The sequence below is a fragment of the Carcharodon carcharias genome, chromosome 7, assembly GCF_017639515.1.
Source record: "Carcharodon carcharias isolate sCarCar2 chromosome 7, sCarCar2.pri, whole genome shotgun sequence".
Taxonomy (NCBI): Eukaryota; Metazoa; Chordata; class Chondrichthyes; order Lamniformes; family Lamnidae; genus Carcharodon; species Carcharodon carcharias.
Genome location: NC_054473.1, coordinates 34891044 through 34907797, shown reverse-complemented (window position 1 = coordinate 34907797; position 16754 = coordinate 34891044). Strand labels below are relative to the sequence as shown.

The 16754-nt window shown below is 41.8% G+C and overlaps 1 protein-coding gene across 5 annotated transcripts in view; it reads left to right on the top strand.

Moving 5' to 3' along the window:
- The window catches only part of wnk2 (WNK lysine deficient protein kinase 2), a 225255-nt gene that overhangs the window by 133908 nt on the left and 74593 nt on the right, over positions 1-16754 (top strand). For all 5 annotated transcript variants that reach the window (XM_041191976.1, XM_041191978.1, XM_041191977.1 and 2 more), the window contains exons 9-11: positions 3652-3774; positions 3899-3937; positions 4338-4502. In XM_041191976.1, coding sequence (XP_041047910.1) covers positions 3652-3774; positions 3899-3937; positions 4338-4502 — 327 coding nt within the window. The remainder of the gene's footprint in view (positions 1-3651; positions 3775-3898; positions 3938-4337; positions 4503-16754) is intronic.

Sequence of the window (16754 nt, the reverse complement as noted above, 5' to 3'; positions counted from 1 at the left end):
AATGTTCTCATTAGAGGGTTGATTGAGAAGAGCTCTGAAGATTGTATTAATGATCCATAAACCTATCCATTAATGAAACTGATAGTAGTGTGCTAAAGTTTCTTGTATCGTTGCATCGAATTATGTAATCAAAAAGACCGTTTTGGTCATTAAGAATCCACTGTAGGTCCTTGCTCCATGTGCAGAATCACTCATTGTCAGTGCCAATAATTCAAAATGGACTTGGTGTCCAGCACTATCAAAATGGCCAGGCTCTTAATAATATAAAATTGCAAAACCCTCATTGCGTTGAGTCTGAAGTATGATGATTTCATGTGTATGTTTCAAATCTACTACTCAATGGAACATTTGTATTTTGCAAGAATATTATTCCATTGTGCTGATTTCATACAATCTTGTACTAGCTCTGGATGTCATCAGCACTTTGGTTATTTAAATATTCCTTTTCATTTTGTAAATGATTTGATTATTGAAAACATTTCTTCATAATTTTCATTAGTTTAAATGTTATTTTTGTTTGCTGATGCCTTAACATTTAAATAATTGAAATGAGAAAGAACAAAGAACAAAGAAAAGTACAGCACAGGAACAGACCCTTCCGCCCTCAAAGCCTGCGCCGATCATATTGCCCGTCAACTAAAACATTTTGCACTTCCAGGGTCCGTATCCCTTTATTCCCATCCTATTCATGTATTTGTCAAGCTGCCTCTTAAACACCACTATCGTACCTGCTTCCACCACCACCTCTGGCAGCGAATAACATATACTCATTACCCTCTGCGTAAAAAAACTTGCCCCGCACATCTCTATATTTTTCTCCTCTCACCTTAAATTTATATCCCCTAGTGATTGACTCTTCCACCCTGGGAAAAAGCTTCTGACTTACCTACTTTGTCCATTCCATTCATAATTTTGTAAACTTCTATCAAGTCGCCCCTCAATCTCCTTCGCTCTAGTGAGAACAATCCTAGTTTCTCCAACCTCTCCTCATAGCTAATAACCTCCAGACCAGGCAGCATCCTGATAAACCTCCTCTGCACCCTCTCCATCGCCTCTGTATCTTTCTGGTAATGTGGCGACCAGAATTGCATGCAATATTCCAAGTGTGGCCTAACCAAGGTTCTATACAGCTGCAGCATGACTTCCCAGCTTTTATACTCAATACCCCTGCCAATGAAGGCAAGCATACCATATACCTCCCTGACTTATCTTATCCACCTGCGTTGCCACTTTCAGTGACCTGTGGACCTGTACAGGCAGATCCCTCTGCCCGTCAATGCATTTAAGGGTTCTGCCATTTACTGTATAAGTCCTGCCTGTATTAGACCTTCGAAAATGCGTTACCTCGCATTTGTCCGGATTAAATTCCATCTGCCATTTCTCCACCCAAGTCTCCAACTGATCTATATCCCATTGTATCCTTTGACAATCCTCTTCACTATCTGCAACTCCTCCAACTTGAGTGTCATCTGCAAACTTACTAATTAGCCCAGTTACATTTTCCTCCAAATCATTTATGTTTACTACAAACAGCAAAGATCCCAGCACTGATCCCTGCGGAACTCCACTAGTCACAGCTCTCCATTCAGAAAAGCACCCTTCCACTGCTACCCTCTGTCTTCTATGACCAAGCCAATTCTGTATCCATCTTGCCAACTCACCTCTGATCCCATGTGACTTTACCTTCTGTACCAGTCTGCCATGAAGGAAGTTGTCAAAGGCCTTACTGAAATCCATGTATATAACATCCACTGCCCTTCCATCATTGATCATCTTTGTCACCTCCTTGAAAAACTTGATCAAGTTAGTAAGACACGACCTCCCGATAACAAAACCATGCTGCCTCTCACTAATAGGCCCATTTGCTTCCAAATGGTAGTAAATCCTGTCATGAAGAATCTTCTCCAATAATTTCCCTACCACTGACGTAAGGCTCACCAGCCTGTAATTTCCTGTATTATCCCTGCTACCCTTAAACCTTGGAACAACGTTGGCCATTCTCCAGTCCTCTGAGACCTCACCATCCAGGAAGCCCTCCTGGATGCACCTTACAAATTCTGCACCGTCCAAACCCCTAGCACTAAGTGATTTCCAGTCAATATTGGGAAAGTTTAAAATCACCCAAACAACCCTATTGCTTTTACATCTTTCCAAAATCTGTCTGCATAACTGTTCCTCAATCTCCCGCCAGCAATTGGGAGGCCTATAGTAAACCCCCAACATTGTGACTGCACCCTTCCTATTCTGGGGCTCTACCCATATTGCTTCGCTGCATGAGCCCACCGAGGTGTCCTCCTGTTGTATAGCTGTGATATTCCCCTTAACCAGCAGTGCAACTCCCCCACCTCTTCTACACCCCTTTCTATCCTGCCTGAAACATCTAAATCCTGGAACGTTTATCTGCCAATCCTGTCCATCCTTCAACCAAGTCTCTGTAATAGCAATAACATCATGGTCCCAAGTACTAACCCAAGCTCTAAACTCATCTGCCCTGCCTGTTATACTTCTTGCATTGAAACAAATGCATTTCAGACCCCCAGTCCCACTGTGTTCAGTAATTTCTCCCTGCCTGCCCTTCCTCTCAGTCCTACTGGCCATTTTCACTGGTTCCCAGTCATTTATTTCACCTGCTGACCTGTTGCTCTGGTTCCCACCCCCCTGCCATTCTAGTTTAAACCCTCCCGAGTGACACTTGCAAACATTGCAGCCAGGATATTGGTGCCCCTCCAGTTTAGATGCAACCCGTCCTTCTTGTACAGGTCCCACCTGCCCCCAGGAGAGATCCCACCGATCCAGATATCGGAAACCCTCCTTCCTACACCATCTGTTCAGCCACATGTTCAGCTGCACTATCTTCCTATTTCTAGCCTCACTAGCACGTGGCACAGGGAGTAATCCTGAGATTACAACCCTAGAGGTCCTGTTTTTTAACTTTCTGCCTAACTCCCTGAACTCCCACTGCAGGACCTCGTCACTCTTCCTGCCTATGTCGTTCACACTTTACAATCTTTGTACATCATTTTTATACGCACAATTCATGAAATTCATTATCATCTATGTGTCGTTACAGAATTTCTCAAGCGTGGGATGTACTCTTTCAAATGCTAACAACAGTTTAACAGCATGTTCAAATTCCTTTAGTGCATCCCTGCTTAGTGTTCATCATTAAAATACGAAATAGTTAAAATTAAACCTCAGACACAACGTCAGTCGAAAATCTATCAGGATGTATTATTGGCTGCTGATCCACTGCACCTCACTTTGCATCTTTGAAATTGCAATTTACCCCCTATGTTCTAGAGCTTTTTATAAAATAAAGTACATTGCTTTGAACAGGTAGTTAAATCTTTGTGTAGTGTAGAAAATTTAAAAAAATTGAGATGTCTGGCAGCAGATGATCCTTCCCTGAATCAGCCCTGAAATGCCTTATGATGCAACAGTGTAAAGTTTCTATTTCCCATACCAGCCTGAATTAAATAACAATGAAAATGTAGAAACAAGTTTTGTGCTATAGTGTGCTGTATTTATTTACAGGCACTTCAACTGTTTGCATTTCGAACGATAACCATATGGCAAATAGAGTAAAAAAAACAATTGAGTAAAAGAGCAAATTACAAAAATAAGGAAATATTGTCATTTTTTTTTTAATAGCCCAACCCGATGATGCATGCCCCATCTGTTGCTTTGCCTATACAATCTCAGCAACTTGGGCCCCAGCAACATTACCAGGAACCAGCAGCACTTGCTGCAATGCACAAAGGACAACCACAACAGGTGAGCAATTTATCAGTCAATTTGTTATTAAACTAAGGGTCCTTTTAGGAATGAACTGCATGCTGTGCAGTTTGTGATTCTTTCTAGTTTTGTTACCTTACCCATATATTCTGATTTCTCATAGTTGGATCCTTATTTCTGCACTGCAACATTCCATTTTCAGGTAGATATTACATTCTAATTGCACATTATATTCTCATTGGTTTGTTCTTCATAAAATGGCAAAATCTTATACTAATTATTCTAAACATGGTGGCTATTACTGTTGGAATCACCTGCATTTTTGCCTCTTGGTCCAGTTTCTCTCACACCTTATGTAAGAAGGGTGTCTTAAAGGAGCTAATCTTACAGGGTGATTTATGTGGCCAGTAGATGAAAAAGGCCAGATGACAAATAGTTTTGAAGCCAGTGTATGGTTTCTGTCAGCAATTTTTGTGTTGGGGCCATCTTACTTGAAATTTTGATGGGCACTGTACATTGATACAGGTAAGCAAAACAAATTATGTGCAGGTTCTGTCAATGTTTTTCAGCTGTGCAGTGAATTCTTGTGTATTTTTTTTCAGAAACAGGTGCCAACAGTACAGTCTCTTGTCCAGCCTGCATCTCTGCCACTGCCACAGTATCAGGTCCAACAACCTCTGATGCCAGCACAGCTATCCCAACCTGTTACACAATCAAAACCATTACAGATTTCTTCAGTACCACCTCAACTTAACCAAGCGACTCTGGTACAGCCCTTATCTTAATATGAGCAATATATTTTTAAAATTGCTGTTGCTAGAGCATAAGAAAGCAATTGCTTATACACTGAGTCAAACTGTTTTACATGCATTTGCACTCTCACACTGCCCTCAAATGTCAATCCTGCTTTAATAAAAGCAAAAAACTGCAGATGCTGGAAATCCAAAACAAAAATAAAAATACCTGGAAAAACTCAGCAGGTCTGACAGCATCTGCGAAGAGGAGCACAGTTAATGCTTCGAGTCCGTATGACTCTTCAACAGAACTAAGGAAAAATAGAAAAGAGGTGAAATATAAGCTGGTTTAAGTGGGGGTGGAACAGGTAGAGCTGGATAGAGGGTCAGTGATAGGTGGAGATAGCCAAAAGATGTCAGACAAAAGGACAAAGAGGTGTTGAAGGTGGTGACATTATCTAAGGAATGTGCTAATAGGTGACATTAAGGGTAGAAAGCAGGACGAGCAAGGTACAGATAGCCTTAGTGGGGGTGGGGTGGGGGGAAGCAATCGAAATAGGCTAAAAGGTAGAGATAAAACAATGGATGGAAATACATTTAAAAATAATGGAAATAGGTGGGAAAAGAAAATTATTTGAGCTTGGTAACAGATCTACTCTTGTATCCCATTGCAAACCACATGATTATGAAGTAGCAGTTAGAAAAAAAATATTTTACTACTGAACTTTTCATCAACATTAGTAATGTTAGACAGCCTTGTCTTTTTATATCCTGTTGTTTCTGAAAAATTAAAAGTATAGACATTTTAATGATTTATTGATATTTGGATTCAGATATTGAAGTCAGTGTCATATGTTTAGATATGTTTACTGCATTTGGATTTTATACATTACATTCTTCTGCTTTCAAACTTGCCTATTTATCGTTGTACCAGTTTTAAAAAGTGTAGTGCTTTTAATTTATTGAAAAACATTCTGAAAGAGCAAGGGCAGGAGTAAATAAGTTACAGATAACCCTGAAGGGCTAATATTTTGTGATAAGTGTATTTGGTTAGGAATATCAGTAAGGGAGGAAGATAACGTAACTTATTTCTTAGCTTCTAGTCTGTAGTTTTGCTGTAGACATTATCCTCTATTTGAGGCAGCACCATTTACTTGATGTGATATATTAGGTGGTCCTATAAATATCATTATATAATATAAAAGGGTTAGATGCATATTTTAAAACTCAAGTAAATGGGAGCAGTTACTGTTGTTTTGGGTAGGCAGATTTTGTATTAAATTTGTCAGGTGAACTTTGAGCCAAAAGGATAAAACATACGCATGCTAGTTGATGTGCTTTTTAATGCAGTATTTAGGCGGAACTCACTGCAACAACAAAATTATAAGAATTCTACTGAACACAGAAGATGTATGACTTGAAGGGGTGAAATAGGACATCAATGTGCTTACTCTTCCTGTACAGAAATTAAAATGTCAACTTCGTGAGACCATGTGGAGCTTTATAACATTTGCATTTGATTGAGTTGGTAGCACCCTTGCCTCTGAGCCAGGGTTTAAAGTCCTAGTCCAGAGACTTGAACACATCCTACTGCAGTACTGAGACAGTGCTGCACTGTCAGAGATGTTGCCTTTTAGATAAGGTGTTAAACTGAAGCTCTTTGAGGTGAACGTAAAAGATTGCATGCCACTAGTTTAAATAAGAGTAGGGGAGTTATCTGTTGTACCTTGCCCAATATTTATCCCTCAATCAACACCACGAGAATGGATTACCTGGCTATTATCACATTGTTGTTTTTGGGAGTCTGCCGTGTACAAATTGACGCTGTATTTTCTAAGTTACAACAGCAATTACACTTAAGTACTTCATTAGCTGTAAAGTGCTTTAGGACACCCTGAGGTCTTGAAGGTGCTATATAGTGCAATTCTTTTTCATTTCTGGGATGTGGCTTCAGATCTAGCCTACTCTGTCAGGATAATCTTTTAAAATGCATCCTAAGCTAAATAATTGTAGGCAACTCTAACCCAGCTCCTAGTAGACATGAAACTGTCCATAAATTAATTAATGCTACCTTGGGAAGCAATAAAGTTGGTTGATGTGATAAATGGGGGAGAAAAATCCTTGGTCTAGTTGCAATCAAGGCAAACTTGGGCAAAGCAGAGATGCCCAGATCTTCCAACCAGAATCGGAAGCCCTATTTCCGACTCTAATCAGGCAAAAAAGAATGCATACATGCCTTCCAATTTTTCCGAGTGACCATCTGATGGAGGATCCTTCACGTCGAACCCAGTACAGCAAACCTTGGAGGGAGCAGTGCGCAGAATCCATATAGAAGCCACTCCCCCTTTATACATCACTATTCTGTTAAGAAAAGAGTTTAACTGTCCCAAAGCTTCTTTGAAAACAGCTATGGAGGATAGGTAAGTGGGTAAGGTGGCAGGAGGGCGAGGTGGGTGGGTGGGGAGGTGGGTGAGGCAAGGCGGGTGGGTGAAGTGGGTGGGGAGGTGGGTTGGGTTTGGTCAGATCAGGTTGGGGGTTAATCGTTGGGGGAGGGGGGGCGACGACACAATGTGAGTGATTAGGGGGTCAGTTGTATAGTTGGACTAGATATTTTTCCTGTCAACGTTTCCTGGGTAACTATCTAGGTAAGTAAGTCAGAACCATTCAAAGTCTCTAACTTCAACTCAAACTTGGAGATTTTTACGGAGGGTCTCAGGGAGCAAGGAATTGCCCATCTGAAGTTCAAACTTCCAGAGCAATTCCTGCGGAGCCTTGTGTTGGACTTCTGAGAGGTCCCATAGCGCATCTTCTGGGGTATGACTATCTCTGACTACCTGGAGACTGGAAGATCTGGGCCAGGCAAGCTGTTGGGCAAAGCAGAGAAAATTTCCATCTGCATCTAATTTTCCTATGCCTTACCAGGAAGTGTTCAATCAAGGTTTTGGGTATCAAAACTGGAGGATTGTTCGCGGCTCTAGCATTGATGATTTTGCAATTTTAGAAGTACAATGCTTCACCAAAAAAGTGTTTAAAAGCTGCTGAAACTTACTTGTGTACAAGTGTTTTCAATTTCCTTTGATCTTCGTGTAATGATTTAGGCATGTAAACATGTTTCAATCTAGTTTAAAAATAGAATTATTATCTGTTAGAATAAGTTGAAATATTTTGTATCTTGAAAGTTATATTCTTTTCAATGGGTAGATAACCTGTAAAAGACTAGAATCGTGCCTCTCAGATTCTCTTGCAATGTGGAAACAGTATATGTAGGAAGTGGAGTTTCAAATTGTATCAAAGAAACTTGCACTGTAATATGTCAAACCTGTGATTGCTGAGACACATTCTGTACTGGTACATTGATATGGTATGTGCTGGAGAATTCTAAGAATTAGGATAGTGTTACTTGCCAAAAGATTTGATGGTGAGATCTAAGCACTTTATTGAGGCTCATTTCGCTTTTAGACAGATTTTTTTGGGTTGGTCGTTAGGATTTTTTTTAGTGTATCGAAAAATGACAAATACAATGTAACAAGTAGTTCCAGTGAAAGACAAAATTTTCACAAAACAAACTCTATTGTTACTTTTTACTTCTAAAACTTAATTTACCGCGTCTGGAATTTGCATTTTTATTTATTTTAGTTTTTCATAATATAGCAGAGGTGATTGAAGATGTGTTTACTTGGATGTTCGGTGACATGCATGCACGTTTGCATTACTGTCCTTAAGTTTGTGAAGGAAATTTTTTTTGAGTAAGTGGTACTCCTGGATATGACTTTCAGAAGCAATCCTATGTCATGCAATTTGCTGATCATATATAGTGGCAGATATTGGGCTGGATAAGGAATTGGCCTACCACAGATTCATCTGTCCATGACAGTAACGGTAGAAGTGACCACCGCACAATCTCTGTGCAGACAAAGTCCCATCTTCACATTGAGGGCATTGAGGGAAACCTCCATAGCGTTGTTGCGGTACTACCACGGTGCTAAGTGGGTTAGATTTCGAGCAGATCTAGCAACACAAGACTGGGCAATCATGAGGCGCTGTTGGCCATCAGCAGCCTGTAACCTCATGGCCTGACATATCCCCTTCTCTACCATTACTACCAAGCCAGGGGATCAACCCTGGTTCAATGAGGAGTACAGGAGGGAATGCCAGAAGCAGCACCAGGCATACCTAAAAATGAGGTGTCAATCTTGTGAAGCTACAACACAGGGCTACTTGTGTGCCAATCAGCATAAGCAGCAAGCAATAGACAGAGCTAAGTGATCCCGCAATCAACAGATCAGGTCTAAACCCTGCAATCCTGCCACATACAGTATTGAACGGTGGTGGACAATTAAACAACTCACTGGAGGCAGTAGCTCCACAAATAACCTCATCCTTAATGATGGGAGAGCCTAGCACATCAGTGCAAAAGATAAGGCTGAAGCATTTGCAAGAATCCTAAGCCAGAAGTGCCGAGTGGATGATCCATTTCTGCCTCCTCTCAGATGCCAGTATTCAGCCAATTCGATTCATGCCACGTGATATCAAGAAACAACTGAAGGTACTGGATACTGTAAAGGCTTTGGGCCCTGACAATATTCCGGCAATAATTCCAAAGACTTGTGCTGCAGAACTTGCCGCACCCGTCGTCAAGCTGTTCCAGTGCAGCTACAACTTGGCATCGACCCAGCAATGTGGAAAATTGCCCAGGTACACAGAAAGCAGGACAGCCCAGCCAAATACCACCCCGTCAGTCTAACCTCAATCATCAACAGTGCTATCAAGTGGCACTTGCCTAGCAACAGCATGCTCACTGATGCTCAGTTTGCATTCCACTAGGGCCACACAGCTCCTGACCTCATTACAGCCTTGGTTCAAACATGGACAAAAGAGCTGAACTCCAGAAGTGAGGTGAGTGTGACTGCCCTTGACATCAAGGCAGCACTTGACCAAATGTGGCATCAAGGAGCCCTAGCAAAACTGGAGTCAATGGGAATCAGGGAAAACTCTCCACTGGCAGGAGTCATACCTAGCACAAAGGAAGATGATTATAATTATTAGAGTTGAATCACCTCACTTCCAGGACATTACTGCAGGAGTTCCTCAAGTTAGTGTCCTGGGCTCAAACATCTTCAGTTGCTCTTCAATTACTTTCCCTCCATCATAAGATCAGAAGTGGGATGTTCTCTGATGATTGCAAAATGCTCGGCACCATTCGCAACTCAGATACTGAAGCAGTCCATGTCCAAATGCAGCAGGACAATATCGAGGCTTGGGCCGACAAGTGACAAGTAACATTTGAGCCACAAGTGCCAGTCAATGACCATCTCTAAAAGACCGAATCCAGCGATCGCCCAATGACATTCAGTGGTGTTACCATTGCTGATTCCCCCAGCATAAACATTCTGGTGGTTATCATTGTCCAGAAACTGAACTAGACTAGCCATATAAATATTGCGACTACAAGAGCAGTTCGGAGCCGAGGAATCTTGCAGCAAGTAACTCACCATCTTCAAGGCACAAGTCAGGAGTGTGATGGAATTCTCTCCACTTGCCTAGATGAGTGCAGTTCCAACAACACTCGAAGCTTGACACCATCCAGGACAAAGCAGCCCACTTGATTGGCACCCCATCCACAAACATTCACTCCCACCACCACTGACGTACAGTGGCAACAGCGTGCACTATCTACAAGATGCACTGCAGGAACTCATTAAGGCTCCTTAGACAGTACCTTCCAAACCCACAACCGTTACCATCTAGAAGGACAAGGGCAGCAGACGCATGGGAACACCACCAGTTCCCCTCCAAGTTACTCACCATCTGGACTTGGAAATAAAACCCTGTTCCTTCACTGTCGCTGGGTCAAAATCCTGGAACTAGTTCTGGACTCACGCACAAGAGCAAACATCCTTTCCACATCCACCTTGTCAAGACCATTCAGGATCTTATATACTTCATTCAAGTCATTCCTCACTCTTAACTCCAGTGGAAACAGCCTGTCTAACCTTTGCTCATAAGACAATCTGCTTATTCCAGGTATCAATTTAGTAAACCTCCTCTGAACCGCCTCCAACGCATTTACATCTTTCCTTAAATAAGGAGACCAAATCTGCACACAGTATTCAAGATGTGCTCTCATCAACGCCCTGAAGCATAACATCCTTTTATGTTCAATTTCTCTCATAAAAAGGATAACATTCCATTAGCCCACTTAATTACATGCTGTACCTGCATACTAACTTTTTGTGACTGCACGAGATCACCTAGATCCCCCTACACCTCAGAATTCTGTTGTCACTCTCCATTTAAGTAATTCTCTGCTTTTTTTATTCTTCTTGCCAAAGTGAATAACTTCACATTTTCCCATGTTATTCTCCACCTGCCAGATTTTTGCCTGCTCTCTCAACCTATCTATATCCATCTGCAAACTCCTTATGACATCTTCACAACATAATTTCCTAACTATCTTTGTGTCGTCTGCAAATTTAGCTACCGTATCTTAACTACCCTCATCTAAGTCATTGATGTAAATTGTAAAAAGTTGAGGCCCCAGCACAAACCCCCACAGGACTCCACTTGTCACATCCTGCCAATCAAAGACCCATTTATGCATATTCTGTTTTCTGCCAGCCAGCCAATCTTCTATGCAGGCTAATATGTTAGCCTTACACCATGAACTTTTACTTTCCACAATAATCTTTGATGTGACACCTTATCAAATGCTTTCTGGAAATCCAAGTATAGTACGTCTACCGACTCCCCTTTATCCACAGCATATGTTACTACTTCAAAGAGCTCAAATTAATTGGTTAAACACACTTTCCTTTCACAAAACTATGCTGACTCTTCCCGATTACCTAGAGTTTTCCTAAGTGCCCAGTTATAAACTCTTTAATGATCAATTCTAACACCTTCCTCATGACAGATGTCAAGCTAACTGGCCTATAGTTTCCTGTTTTCTGCCTTCCTCCCTCCTCCTTGAATAGAGGGGATATGTTTGCTACTTTCCAGTCTTCTGGAACCTTTCCAGGATCTAGGGAATTTTGGAAAATTAACACCAAAGCATCTACTACTTCATTAGCCATCTCTTTTAAGACCCTAGGATGAAATCTATCTGGACCTGGAGACTTGGCAGTGGAGACTCCAACAATTTGCTCAGTACCGTTTCCCTAGTGATTGTAATTTCACCAAGTTCCCCTCTCTCCTACACCACCTGATTTAAAGCTATTACTGAAATGTTTATTGTAGCCTCTATAGTGAAGATAGAAGCAAAATATTTGTTCATTTCATCTGCTATTTCCTTATTATTTACTCCCCATTCTCACACTGTAGAGGGCCAACACTTACCTTTTTTTTTCCTGTTCAAGTACCCGTAGATACTCTTCCTAGCCATTTTTATATTTCTAGCTGGCTTCCTCTCATACTCTAATTTCTTCTGATTAACCTTTTAGTCATTCTCTGTCATTGATTCTGATCAATTGCCTGACCTGCCACTCATCTTTGCACAGTTATATGCTTTTTCCTTAAGTTTGATATTTTTCCTAACTTCTTCACTTAACCACAAGTGGTGGGTCCTCTCTTTAGAATTTTTTTATGGTAGGAATATACTTATTCTGAGTATTCTGAAGTATCCCCTTAAATGCCTTGCACTGCATCTCTATTGATCTATCCCCTAACCTAGTATCCCAGTTCATTTCAGCTAGCTCAGCTTCCATACCCACATAGTTGCCCTTAATTAAGTTTAAAATTGCCTTAGATCCATTCTTCTCCCTTTCATACTGGATGGAAAATTCAGTCATATTGTGGTCGCTGCTACCTGAGGGTGCCTTTACTTTGAGGTCATTAATCCTGTCACATTACACAAGGTCAAGTCTAATATGACCTGTCTGGTTGATTCCAGAGCGTGTTGCTCTAAGAAAGCATTCTGTGAGCTCCTCATCCAGGCTACTACAGGCAGTACCTGGACTTGTGAAACAATTGATTCCTGCAAACCACACCTTAAGTTGAAACATCGTAACTCGGAGCTGATTTTCTCATAAGAAAAATGTTATAAATGGGGGATTGATTCCTGAACCAAGGCCCGATATCCTATTTTCACCAAAATAACCCAGAATTTTGTACTCTGATCAATTATAGATGAGTAATATATCAACATTGATGTATTTATGTTGTGAAAGTTTGGAAACAAAGATTTGCAAAGTAAAAATAGTGTCAGTACAGCAACAGAGCATCTTGAGTCAGGGAGATGGGCAGCACAGAATGTCAATGTACATGTATGAACATTTGAACTTGTTCACTGGCGTGGCGTCATAAAATTAAAACTGGCGTGGGAAAGTCAAAATAAGGTGTCAGTTTATAAACATAAGTGCCATTCATCAAAACTCGAATGTAATAAAGTCTAGGACTGCCTGTACTGCCAATCTGATTTTTCTAGTTTATATGTAAATTAAAGTCATCCATGATTATTGCTGTCCCTTTATCACAAGCACCCAATATTTCTTCTTGTATACTTTTGTCCTACATTGTGGTTACTGTTAGGGGACCTGTAGACCACTCCCACTAGTGACTTCTTGCCTCTACTATTCCTCATCCCCACCCAAACCAATTCTACACCCTGATCTCCCAAACCAAGGTCGTCTCTAACTATTGCACAAATGTCATCCTTGTTTAACAGCGCTACTCTTCCATCTTTATCTAGCTTCCTATTCTTCTTGAATGTCATATACCCCTCAGTATTCAGGACCCAATCCTTGTGCAGCCATGTCTTGTAATGGCTATCAGATCTTACTTGTTTACTTCAATGTGCGCTATCAATTATTTACTTCATTAAGAATGCTGCGCACATTCAGATACAGAATCTTTGGTTTTGTATTTTTGTATTCTTTAAGTTCTAGTCTTGATTTTTGGTGCATTCTTAGGTTTTTTCCCTCTTTGTTCCTTCCTACCATTCTCTGACCCTCATTTCCTATATTACTATTTTCCTCTCTTACCTTGGCTCTACTCTTTGATATACCATATCTTTCCACATTTGATCACTTGCCCCCACTATTTAGTTAAAAACTCTCTTCACTTCCTAGTTATGTAGTTAGCAAGAGCAGTGGTCCCAGCATGGTTCAGGTGTAGACCATCCCAATAGTATAGTCTCCACTTTCTTCAGTACTGTTTCTGGAGCCCGCTTCTCCCACACCAGTCTTTGAGCCCCTTATGTATCTTTCTAATTTAATGTACCCTATGCCAATTTGCATGTGGCTCAGGTAATAATCCAGAGATTATAACATTTGAGATTCTGCTTTTCAATTTAGTGCCTAGTTCCCCATACTCTCTTTGCAGAACTTCTTTCCTAGTTCTTCCTATGTTATTGGTACCTGTTGTCATTGGTCCCTCGGAATCTGTCAGTCTTGGTGAGACTCCAGATGACTGAGGAGCCCAATTCTGGATCTGCGTGTTCTTCCACAGTGGGGGCACATTTTTGCGCAGGGGCATGGAAATCGCAGCCCCAGGTTGGCTTCCTTCACCTTCCTCTGTCAAACCGCTGAGCCTCAAAGTGGTTTGTGCCTTGATGTACCAGGTGGTTCCATGCTGAGCAATTGGCAGCATTCTCCTCCCAGTCAGTTGTGTTAATGCCTTTGTGCTTTAGGGCATCCTTAATCATATCTTTAAACCTTTTTCTTGAGCCGCCCTTTGAGCATTGGCCAACGGAAAGCTGTGAGAAGAGAACTTGCCGAAGGAGGCAGCTTTTGGGCATCCGGGTGCAATGGCCCGTCCGTCGGAGTTGGTTCCGCAGGAGCAAGGCTTCAGTGCTGGTAGATACAGCTTCATGGAGGATGCTCGCATTTGTCTAGTGGTACTCCTATTTGGTCCCCAGGATTCAACGCAAGCACCACTGATGGCAACTCTCAAGGATCTTAATGTGGCATCGGTAGACAGTCCATGTTTTGCTGCAGTGGAGAAGGGTGGTTGACACAATGGCCTTATGAACCAGAACCTTTTTGACTTTCAAAGGTTCCTGTTGTCATAGACATGTTGGCGCAGCTTGAAGAAGGCAGTGCTGGCACAGTTGACTCGATGTTGGACTTCCTCATCGATGGAAGTCCCTTGGGAGAGGTGGCTGCCAAAATAAGGGAAGTGCTGCACATACTCCAGAGCCACTCCATCTATGTGGTACCTACATGGACCATATCACCCGATCCCTCTCCCCCCCCCCCCCCCCCCCCCACAAGTTACTCTCCAGCCCTGAGCAGGTGTCCCGAACCCTGGCACCAGGCAAGCCAATGCAGCCGCCTGGACTCTCACTCTTCTTCAGAGACCAGTGTCAATTCCCCTCTATACTGTCCCCTACTACCACTGCATTCCCTTTTGCTCTCTACACCTGAATGGCTCCCTGTACTACAGTTCCATAGTCAGTTCGCTGATCCACCCTGCAGCCCCCGCTCTCATCCAAACAAGCTGAGAGAATGTCAAACCTACTGGACAATTGCAGAGGCTGACACTCCTATCCTGTGGGTCCCTTTACCTGCCTCACTCGCAGTCGCACCCTCCTGTCCCTGACCACTGACCAAATCAGAAGACCCTATCCTAAATAGGCTGAGAGAGTTGGGTATTTTTACTCGATGAAAGTAACATAACGAAGTGACAGAACTTAGTCATTTGGTAGTGCCGGACTTGAGGTATTGCTGAAAAGAGAGACATGTCGAAGCTTTTGTTTTACATTCATCAGAATACTTCGTAAGAATACCTGTATAAGGGGAAAACAAAAATTTATACTGTATGAGAAAAGTGTGCTGATTGGTTGGCAAATGGACTCTGGTAGAGGTATTGCCATGGAGAATGTATCAATGATGATGACTGACACTTAACTGCCAAACATTGTTTGACATTTAAACCACTCAGCTTGACCCTGATTGGTCAAGGCATTGCCCTGAGGAATAAGTCAGTGAATGGCTGTCACTTATTTTGTTTTGCTGATGTAGGCCTAATGTGTGCATAATGTATGCATATGTTCTTTTGTCTGTTGTTTTTGACATGATATAACTCTGCACGTGCTGGTAGACCGAATTAGGTTAGGATGGAAAGGGAGAGATGCATGTAAGTTATCTGATCTTAAAGCCATTTGCTAAGAGAACTTGTGGGCAGTATGAAACTGTCAATCAGATTTTTTTTTCGCTGCTTCTCTTTGTATTCTGTTCAATTCTACATAACTTTGTTTAATGGTGAGTTCTGGTTAGATCATTGGGAGCACTAGTTTTTAAAACATTTACGAAGTCGAGTTAAGGTAAAAAGAATTTGTATTTATGTACCATATTTCATAAGCTCAGGACATCTCAAACTGCTTGACAGCCAATGAACTATTTTTGTGTGATAGCCTCAATTGTGTATAGGCAATTTGTGTGTAGAGCAATGTTCCACAAACAGTAATGAAATAACTCACCAGATGATCTGTTTTTTTATCATGTTGATTAAGGGATAAATGTTAAATTGGACACAGGAGAACTGCCCTAGTCTTAAAATAGTGCCATGTGGTCTTTTATATTTGCTTGAGGGCAAGAGGGCTTTGGTTTAATCTCCATCAAAAAGACAGCATCTGCAACAGTGCAGCATGGCCGTAGTATTACGCTGTAAGTGTAGAGTAGATCAGTTTAAATGGAGATTAACCCAAGTTTCCTATAGCACAAATTGTGCTTTTGGATTTGCACCTGTGCAAGAGCCAAGGCAGAGGCATTTGCAACTGCCCTCAGCCAGAAGTATACTGTGGATGATCCATCTCGGCCTCCTTCTGAAATTCCGACCATTATGGAAGCCAGTCTTCAGCTAATTTCACTCCATGCAATATCAAGAAATGGCTGAACACACTGGATACAGCAAAGGTCTGGGCCCTAACAACATCACAGCCACAGTGCCTATGACCAATGCTTTGGAACTTGCTGTGCTTCTAGACACGCTATTCCTATACAGCTACAGCAATGGCATCTACTTGACAATGAAATGAATTTCGGGCTCGGCATGATGCTGAACTCTTCTTCCGCCATCTTCGTCTCTGGGCTCACTTCTTTGGGCAGGAGTCCTCTCCCCGTTCAACGGATCCTTTCACCCACCTCCAATATTCTTCCTTCCCCTGGACCCCTCCCTCTGGATTCTTACCTTCTCTTGATCTTTTCATTGAGAACTGTCGGCGCGACATTAGTCGCCTCAATTTCTCTGCTCCTCTCACCCATTCTGATCTCTCTCTCTCTGAACTTACTGCACTCCATTCTCTCAGGTCCAACCCTGACATTGTCATCAAACCCGCTGACAAGGGTG